Here is an 11,404-nt window from a genome sequence, read left to right on the forward strand (position 1 = left end):
AACAGGCGTAAATAAATAAATACTAAACATCATTTCATACAAAATATTAAAACGCATTGTACAATTTTATTAAACAAACTGAAATACAGATTTGATTTAACACAAATGTCACAATACTAAATGTTCCATGTATTCAAAGTATATTGAAAATGATACAAGTGCCACAAAGTTTAGTCCTTTAATGCAGGGAGAATGACAGCAGCTGCATTACCAACATTGAATGCTATAATATTGGTGAAGTCATGAAAGCTCAGAACTGAAGAAATAATTTAATTACTCATAGTTTATCATCCAATCTGTGAAATGCATACAACAACACTTGCATAGTTTATAAATGTCAAGGAGGGTGTCAACAATAAATATAATCCCTGGTCTAAAAAAAAAAAAATAGAAAAATAGGATTTATTCCCCCCATTGTATGAAGGAATGTCATCAGGTATTGATGTAGCATCATAAGGGGGATGCTGATCAATCTACAACACTCCAAATATATTTCTGAAAATGCCCAAGTGACCTGCGTTTATTAAAAAGGTTTTAAATACTGTCTGAACCTCAATATATTTTAATTAAATAGACCTAATGACGTTGATGAAACTGTACAATGTCTTTGGTTGCATGAAAAATCTCCTATGTGATTATTGAAAGGCACTGGAATATACAGCGACATAAAACATGCATGTATACTTTCTAGGGGTGATATCCTGAATAGAATATTACTTTTTGTAGGCAAGCTTCCTGAGACAGAACATTACAATTTGATGGCCAACATATAATGTTAGTGATCAATACAATATTTTACAAAAAAAATAACTCAAGGGAGAAAACACATGATTGTCCATGCAAGTTCTGTTGGACAGAAACCTGGAGTTCAGAGCCTGACTAGGACAAAAAATTAAAAATACCGAATTTTAAAATGATCTGAGTTCATGGAGGATGGATGGAGGATCTCGAAGTCGTAGTGACATTGATTCCTGTGACTGTACAGTAAGTGCCTTGTTGATGATCAGGAGATATTGTCCTTTAGTTTAGATACTATTTTTTTGTCCTTTACTCTCCTGTTCTGGAACCATATGGTGACCTGTCTCTCAGAAAGGTTGGTGGTTGCTGATATCCTCCGCCTCTTGTCTTTGTTAATAAACTTGTTCATGGCATATTCGTTTTCTAGTTCTTTGAGTTGTAGCTTGGTGTAAGGCACCCTCTTCTTTCTCCCCCGTCTGTACACACACATGTCTGGTTGGTTTAGGGCAACATCTCCTACAAGAAGGGAAGTAACAAATAAAATCATGGATTAATGGAATTTTTCAACAAGAATGCAAATGCCATTATATGATAAAATATGAATTACCAACAGAATTCATATTAGCTAATTAATCAAATTTCCCGATAGTTGTATAAAAAGAGTTTATACTTCCAGGAGTCAGAACATATACAAATCATAATCAGCATATACTTGTGAGTATACAGAAGTGATAGTACATTAGACATATAAGGGTGATAACATAATACAAGAATACATTAGACTAGTGTACAGGGCTTGTAAAGAGATGATAATAGAGTAGATAAGTGTGAAGCATTATAGCCATGTACTACTTATATACAAGTAATAATATAGAATATAGAATGTAGAATATAGGAGTATATACTCAGTGTGCAGGGTGATAACAGCATACATTAGGAGTATATACTCAGTGTGCAGGGTGATAACAGCATACATTAGGAGTATATACTCAGTGTACAGGGTGATAATAGCATACATTAGGAGTATATACTCAGTGTACAGGGTGATAATAGTATACATTAGGAGTATATACTCAGTGTACAGGGTGATAATAGTATACATTAGGAGTATATACTCAATGTACAAGGTAATAATAGAATACATGAGTATATACTCAGTGTACAGGGTGATAATAGAATACAGGAGTATATACTCAGTGTACAGGGTGATAATAGCATACATTAGGAGTATATACTCAGTGTACAGGGTGATAATAGTATACATTAGGAGTATATACTCAATGTACAGGGTAATAATATAATACATGAGTATATACTTAGTGTACAGGGTGATAATAGAATACAGGAGTATATACTCAGTGTACAGGGTGATAACAGTATACATTAGGAGTATATACTCAATGTACAGGGTAATAATAGAATACAGGAGTATATACTCAGTGTACAGGGTGATAATAGAATACAGGAGCATATACTCAATGTACAGGGTAATAGTATACATTAGGAGTATATACTCAATGTACAGGATAATAATATAATACAGGAGTATATACTCAGTGTACAGGGTGAAACTAGTATACATTAGGAGTATATACTCAGTGTGCAGGGTGATAATAGTATACATTAGGAGTATATACTCAGTGTGCAGGGTGATAACAGTATACATTAGGAGTATATACTCAGTGTGCATGGTGATAACAGTATACATTAGGAGTATATACTCAGTGTACAGGGTGATAATAGTATACATTAGGAGTATATACTTAATGTACAGGGTGATAATAGAATACAGGAGTATATACTCAGTGTACAGAGTGATAATAGTATACATTAGGAGTATATACTCAGTGTACAGAGTGACAATAGTATACATTAGGAGTATATACTCAGTGTACAGGGTGATAACAGTATACATTAGGAGTATATACTCAGTGTACAGGGTGATAATAGTATACATTAGGAGTATATACTCAGTGTACAGGGTGATACTAGTATACATTAGGAGTATATACTCAGTGTACAGGGTAATCATTGCATACATTAGGATTACATACACCCCTCTACAGGGTGATAATAGAATACATTAGGAGGTTATACTCAGCATAGAGGATGGTAATAGCATACAAGTATATATACTCAATGTTCAGGGTGATATTATAATACAGGAGTATATACTCAATGTACAGGGTATTAATATAATACAGGAGTATATACTCTGTGTTTAGGGTGATAATAGAAAACATTAGGAGTTTATACTCAGTGTAGAGGGTGGTAATAGCATACAAGGATATATACTTAATGTACACGGTGATAATAGTATACAGAAATATATACTCAGTGTACAGGGTGATAATAGTATACATTAGGAGCATGTACTCAGTGTACAGTGTGATAATAGTATACATTAGAAGTATATACTCAGTGTAAAGGATGATAATAGCATATATTAGGAGTATATACTCAGTGTACATGGTGATAATAGTATACATTTGGAGTATATACTCAGTGTACAGGGTAATAATAGGATACATTAGTAGTATTTACTTAGTGTACAGGGTGTTAATAGTATACATTTGGAGTATATACTTAGTGTACATAGTTTTCATAGCATACACTAGGATTAAATACACCTCTGTACAGGGTAATAATAGAAAACATTAGGAGTTTATACTTAGTGTAGAGGGTGGTAATAGCATACAAGGATATATACTCAATGTTCAGGATGATAATAAAGTACAAGGGTATATACTCAGTGTACAGGGTGAAAATAGAATACAAGGGTATATGCTCAGTGTACAGGGTGATAACAGTATACATTAGGAGTATATGCTCAGTGTACAGGGTGATAACAGTATACAGGAGTATATACTCAGTGTACAGGGTAATAGCATACATTAGGATTATATACTCAGTGGACAAGGTGACAATAGAATACAGGAGTATATACTCAATGTACAGAGTAATAAAAGAATACAAGGTTATATACTCAGTATGCATGGTGATAATAAAATACACGATTATATACTCTCTGTACAGGGTGATAATAGAATACTTAAGATGTATATATTTAGTTTATAGGATGATTCTAGAAAACATTAGGAGTATGTACTCAGTGTACAGGGTGTTAATAGAATACATAAGGTGAATACCAGTGATAGAATAGGTGAAGTCTGTGCATCACTGCTATACTTAATAGAATACGTTAGGAGTATACACTCATTGCAATAGAATACATAAGGTGCATACCAGAGATATTGGAGTACAATTATGACTATGCACTACTCGTATACAATGTATACCATAATACAATTATGACTATGCATCATTAGTATACTAGTGAGAATGGAATACAATTAGGAGAATGTACCATTTGCACAGGAGTCGCAATACAGTATACTGGGTAGTGTGAATTAGTCCTACAGAATTGATAGAATACACAAGGAGCCCAGATGATCCATACACATATATAGGTGATAGAGTACATTAAAGTATAGAATATTATAATCGAGTACTATACTAGTAAGTACTAGGAGTATGTATTACTGTAACGTAGGAACAGAATAAACGGAGGAATATTACTAGTACAGAAGTGAGAATAAATTAAAGTAAGTAGTATGAATTACCAGTACAGAATAATGAATTTAGGAGTATACACTGCTTGTACACAAGAGATAATAGAAAACATAAAACGTAAGATGTGCAGAAGTGATGACAGCATACAAATATAAACTAAAGGAAGAGAAGTGACATCGAATTTACTTAGGATATACTAAACTAACATAAATAATAATAGGAGTATGCACTAAACTAACTCAAGCAATAATAGAATGGACTAAGAATATACATTAGAGTAATAACAGGGCAGACTAATGAATATATGAAACAGAAAGAGTGTAATTTAGGAGAATATACTAAATTATAACAAGAAATAATATAATATGAAGAGTATACACTAAACACAACTGATAAAAAATGCAAGAGTAAACACTAAAGATGGAAGGCTAGAACATAACTCTGAGAGAATACACTACAGGGGGAACATAATATAATTGGGTATACAGTACTTGTACACACTGCACAGGAGAATAGAATAGAGAACACTTAAAGTACAGAGTGGATAAATATATGAAGGATATCTAGGGCTTCACACTACTTGTATATGCTGTTGTATAATGACCAGGTGGGCACAACCATACATGTAGACATAAATGGTCCTTGCTGTGAAGGTAGGTTTGTTTACACAAGTACTAGGCACAAGTCCACATAGCAGACCAGAGGCCATCACACCACACTGTTTACTCATACCTGGAAAGGAGGACTTCCAGAAGTGGGGGGCTTGAGCCTGGTCCTTTGCACAATAAACTGGACTGTTCCAGCCATTAGCCAAAGTCCACGACTGATAACCCTCCATTGATATGAAGGCCTCATGTCTGGGCTCCCCAGAGCTAAACGTTGACACCATATCTAAGTATCCAGGCACATGCTGATAGGGATTGGTGTAGCCCTGAAAATAAGATACCTCCTTGGCTCTTGAAGGCACCTCACCGCTGGGAACACTAGTACTAGCCAGGCTAGACACGTCCATGTATTTCTCCACTGGGAAACCTCCCATGGAGGCATGGCTGGTGGACTTTAGAGGGTTCTGCTGAAGACCTACGCCATGAGACATGCGACAACTGTAATATCCGTTTCCAAAGTGGTAACCATATCCAAGAGAGGGTGCCGAAGGCCCAGTAGAAGATGGACAGGTCGGTCCTTCTTTGGAGGCCTCCGATCGAGTAGAAGTGGATCTCTCAGGACCGGGGTAGGCTAATCCCGGGACTGTTCTGCTGGAGGGAGTGCCAAACACAGCGGGAGAAGAGAGGAAATTCCTGCACTGGTTACTGGAAGAGCCCTCTCCCCCTCTCAATCCTTCCATCTCCCACTGGTTGCGTTTGTTCAGAGCTTTGCACATCACTCTTGCATCAATCCAGAGCGGGGCATAGTGGAAATTGTTATCCCTTCAAGCAGGTTAGATCATTGTGGTAACGTTTATAAAAACGAACTTCAGATTGGGAGGGGTGGGGGGAGTCGTTTTACAGATCTGTTTGCAGTAGCCTTAAGGAACAGCATTGGTTGCTTTCAACCACGTGGTCTCAGAATGGAATTAAACTCAGAGAGCAATCAACCCACTTGTCTGCTTTCTAGAGGTTCTGGGCTCTCCATCTTATGCTCTTTTCTTCACCCCCCCCCCCCCCCCCAAGTTTTATTATGATCCCATATTCTCAGCATCTTCCTCACTGGAGGGGAGCTGAAACTTTTTAATAGTGCACCTTACACCTATTCACATTCAGCACCCTACAACTGGTCGCATAGATAAGTCCTTGTTCAGCATAAAAGTCGATCTACAGTGTGTAATACTTCAATATTTATGAAAAAATTTATATTAATAGAAGAATAATATACGATGCAATACACAGCAAAGAAGCATTGGGTACTCCTGCAGCACTTAATTTACTGAATAAATAACTGTGCAAGTACCTGTTTGTGTCATTTACTGCAAACAGGACAGCAATGCTAACGAATTAACCCACATTCCAGTCTAATTAGTATGGCAGGCCTTTATAGGTAATTGAGTGACGACTTATGGAAGGTCACGTGGCTTGGGAAAAGTTAAAAAGAAGCAAATATACATGTTGTTTCAGTGTGTCGTTACATTTCCAACACCTCCTGCATCTATTATCTATCTATCTATCTATCTATCTATCTATCTATCTATCTATCTATCTATCTATCTATCTATCTATCTATCTATCGTACCTGTCTGTCTGTCTAATCTATCTATCTGTCCAATCTGTCTATCCACAGCCTGAGCACATGTTCTGTCGTGTTACCATCGTCTTCCTTTTATTACTTTATTGAAATTCCCAGATTTATTAAGTGAGAAGCTATGTGCAATCAGAGCTGCTTCGTTAGGTTTGCCTGGAAATGCATGATACATATTTATGTCACCCTGTGCTACAGATTGTCCCTCAGACCCTGCAATATCCTGTGCACGGATTAAATGAATTTTATGTGTAATATAAATATTTAGTTACAATTGGCAGTCAGTGCCGAATGCCAGAAGTAAAAAGCAAGCACATACAAGCAATGTGTTCATAGCTGGTCGCAGGAATTTTTACTGACAGAAGTTGAAACACATATTTATATAGTCATCTAACTTCTTATGTGTTATCCATTAATTTGAAGCTTTTTCCTATGCTAAAACTATAAATAAGATAAATCGGACATAATTATGTGTACAAATGAGAGATAGATTCATACTGGAAAGGATGTTCTATTTGTCATTTTTTCTGCTTGTTTCCAGACCCCTTATTTATTATTTGTATCTTTATATTATTATTTTTAGAACTTTTAATTAGACAAAAAAGTATTGGCTATCTATCTATCTGTTAATAATTGAAGATTCTGCCTAAAATATATATCTTTTACACCTAATATCTAGAAAACGATGTGTAAAGTACAAGATAAATTCTATTTTTATCCCTTTATGAGCTGTAGCCTATATGTCTTAATCGTAATTAAATAACAGAAAAATAGTATAAGAACATGCTGGTGATTTTATATATTTATATATATATATATATATATATATATATATAATCACAGACACACAAACAAGACACAAACACACACACACATATATATATATATATAATTTTAGATTACATGTAAAACGGCATAAATGTAAGTAAAAATGATTGTTGTGTACTGTTATGTCTGTTTGGACCTGCATATAACATATAATATAAATAATGAATATTTACAATCTATCTATCTATCTATCTATCTATCTATCTATCATCTTTCTATTTATTATATAGGTGTATATTCGGAATTATCTCTACTTTTGTATTTAGTTTGGTGAACTAGCTATTTTGCAAATGCTCCATATTACTTTTTCTTCTATGTCATTTTTGTTATGTGCAATATCAATATCGATATAGTTATATCAAACCTGTTGTAATAAAAAAAACAACGAAGCATTGTCACTGTTGTCTCAATATTAAATTATGTATAATTTTTAAATGCAAGGAACAAAAACTTTGGAGATTGTAATCTGAATTCATTATTTTCCTTAAAGTTTAAACTGAAGCTTCAATGATTGTTAACTTCAGGGAACAAACATCAAGGATGTGACTATTTAACGCTAAATCTGGTATGAAAATGGTTGGCTTTCTTTTCACTGGGTGAATCACGGTGCTGCAACTCCAACTTTTACCACTAGATGTCTCTGTGTATTTTCAAGTGAAATTTGAAAACCCAAGTCTGTTGTCACAAACACATGAGAAATGCACACACTGATAATGCGCTCTAGCAGAGAACTGTAAAATGACCTAGCAAAGTATTAAAATAAGAAAAAACAATCTACGAAGGTATTAAATATATTATGTTTTCTTCACGTGCAGTCCACTCAAGATTCTGCAGTAAAAGGTAAAATAATGGGGTCAGCAATTACATAAGTGAATTTATTCCATAATGACACTTGATAAATATACAATTAAACACAGACCAAACATTTTTTTTAAACAATAATTGGCCCAAACCTTTCTGATCTGAGCACCACTTAGCGTCTCACTACTGAAAGAATGAATTGCAACTTTCAGAATGATTTCACACAAGCTGGATCATCTAATCAGAACCCATGACCTGACTGTTCCCAGTCGACTTGTTCATAATTTACCAGATTACCAAATACAAGTCACTATTCCATGAGGAATAAAAATCAACAGTCTAAAATACTGAATATTTCCCTACAACCTCAAAGGATACCAAAGTATTCCATACGTTTTTCTTATCGTATGCAATCATTGCAATAACTCTCCAGAAACCTCTGTTTAAACATCAATAACTTCAAGTATCTGACAAACCATTAAAGATTGGATAGATATCTATTAGTACGATCATCGTACATGCAATTACCTAAGGTAAGTTCGATCGTAGCTGTAATGTAAATATACAGAAGACCAACATTCACATTATACAGCTTCACTGATAATAACCATCATTTTAAATATGAATGAACAATTTTAATTATTTTTAACACTAGAAACTTTTTGTTCTATACAGTTGGAAATTGTTCGCAACCATGGTTTTAGATTTGCAAGCAACCCTTGAGGTAAACTAAACCATATTATGTTCCCATTAAAAGATCAGACAATCAAAAGGTAAAATAACAATGTATCATAATACAAAAATAATACAAACATATAAGTTTTGGTTCATCGAATCCAGTCTCTAAACTAATAAGATGAGGCGTTAGGAACAGACCAGTCTAAAAACAAAAACCCTGCGTGTTTTGTGTTAGGGTGCTATAAATGCAATTGAGTTCAGAAAATAGATATGAAAGGTGATGTAACTGATATAACGGAATCTATCAGTTTTTTTAAATATCAATTTAGTTCTGTAATAAAATAAGATAAAAGTGAACTCTACTGTTAACCAAGCCATCATACAAAATAAAGTGCACATGATCCTTCTTTGTAAGCATATCATGAAAAAGCATGTAAATGGGTCCTTGTTCTGAGGATTTACCATGTGCCATAAACTGGGCTTCTTCTTTCTAGTTTGTCATAGTTCAAATATTTAGTAATGCTCTCAGGAAGTCACCTGAAAGGCTAAATGTGCAATTATACTCAGGTACTGTAAAAGAGCCTGACAGGCCTTTCAACTTGAATGTTTTCATGACTTAAACCAGCACTGCTGTTATCACTAATGCACTTTGGGTCTGTTGAATTCAGTAGATAAAATACTCAATTATCTAAAAGTTGTCTTTTACTATGGTATATGGTGTTGACATTTAAGCAAATATTAGGTGGAGCTGTTCATTTCTTTTCTTTACCCTCTTGGATTTCCTTCAGTCAATTTTCAATGGCTAATCTGTTTATGATCTTTGTAGTTTAATTTAACATTGTGCTATATTCTATTTGTCATATTTTCACTTATTAGATCCTGCAAGATCCGTTTTTTTATTTGTCTCTTCATAACTGTCATAAAACAATAATAAACATTAATTAAAAATAAAGAGGACCTCTCACCAGAATGCCGAGAATAGGGTAGCAGGTTATAGAGCAAGAGGAACTGAGCAGATTGATATATAGTTTTGTGGGAAAAGATTAAGTAAAACTTGTATAAATAAATAAATAAATATATATATATATATATATTACAAGTTTGACTGAATCTTTTCCCACCAAACTGTATATGGATCTGTTCAGCTCCTCCTGTCCTATAACAAGTTGCCTGAAGATTGCACTGCATTCTGTGGTGACAGGTCCTATTTAAGAACAACATGACAGCTGAATTTAATCACTACTAGAAAAGCAGGCTGCTTATGATTCTGTCACATTTGACTAAGTTCACTGTATGATTTGTTTTTATTTAATTTACATGAAAAAAATAGTATTCATAGTATAGTATCCAACAAACATGTTCTACTTCTCTTGAGTCTTGAGAAGGCAACCAAAGCCAAAAGGTGCTAAGTAGTTTTCTTACTAACACAACATAATAATATGATTACCTAGACCATTCTTCTAAATGTTGTAAGGTTTTCAGAGTCCTTGAGAGATAATAATAATAATAATAATAATAATAATGACACAAAATAAAAAGAGAAAAAAGAAAATGGTGCAAGCCCAAGGGGACTTGACTATATCCCAACAGATAAAGTTTAAAAAGGCAGCAATCTCCAATGTGTGAAAAATAGCAAAAAAGTCACATATGCAATCACATATATATATATATAGATATATTGCTATATCTATATATTTGAAGAAGGACGTATATGTGTGTGTGTGTATGTATGTATGCACGTATGTTCCGCGATCACTCAAAAACGCAACCATCAATTTCAACGAAAATTGGTATACACATCCCTTGCTATCTGGAAATTGCTCTGTAACTCAAAAACTCATCGATCAATTTCTACTAAACTTGGTACACATATCACTATCTGGGAAAGAAAACTGTGGAGGTAACATGCCGGTACACAATGAGTTTCTGTCTGTCCCAAAGTATGTCTGTTCTTTATACGCGACCAAACAACTGGACCAGGGGCTGACACAGCAGAGGGCCCCTGAGCAGAGAATGTGCCTGCCCCCCCCCCCACCCCAGCTAAATTCGCAACCTAACCTATTCCATCCTAACATTACTTATAGCAATACAAAACATACAGGGTAAGGCTACTTTCACACCTGCGGCACTACGCTCCGGCCACCTGATCCGACAGAAAATGTCCCGCTGATTCTCTGCATTTTTGCCAAATTGTGGCCGGATCTCTGCCGTACCCCATTATAGTCAATGGGGTCGGCGGGCATTCTGTCTGCATCCAGCAGTGCTGGCTGTTCTCTGATGGAACAGCCTGCCAGAATAACTAATGTAGATGTGAAAGTAGCCTAATACAGGTCCACATACCTCTTCCATCCAGTGACATCTCCTTTGATGTAGATGTTCTCTGTCCTCATCTTCTCCTTTCAGACCAGACCGCCATGATGATTTCTTTCAGCCATCTCTTCTCTCTGCAGTTTGAAAGACATTTTATTTTCCTACATTTCCATCATCCTCCCACCTTCTAAACACCCCATCCTGCCACCCCCAATACTGTGCCCGCTGTGCTTCCTATACAAGT

General features: G+C 35.0%; 1 protein-coding gene across 1 annotated transcript; it reads right to left on the reverse strand.

Annotated features, from left to right (window-relative positions):
- Nucleotides 1–1,003: 1,003 nt before the first annotated feature.
- On the reverse strand, nt 1,004–5,692 carry HOXD13 (homeobox D13). The gene is made up of 2 exons (XM_040440744.1): nt 5,044–5,692; nt 1,004–1,254 (listed from the first exon to the last, which is right to left on the reverse strand). The coding sequence occupies exons 1-2, from the start codon at nt 5,690–5,692 to the stop codon at nt 1,004–1,006; spliced, it is 900 nt and encodes a 299-aa protein (XP_040296678.1).
- Nucleotides 5,693–11,404: the final 5,712 nt, after the last annotated feature.

The sequence above is a fragment of the Bufo bufo genome, chromosome 7 (assembly GCF_905171765.1).
Source record: "Bufo bufo chromosome 7, aBufBuf1.1, whole genome shotgun sequence".
Taxonomy (NCBI): Eukaryota; Metazoa; Chordata; class Amphibia; order Anura; family Bufonidae; genus Bufo; species Bufo bufo.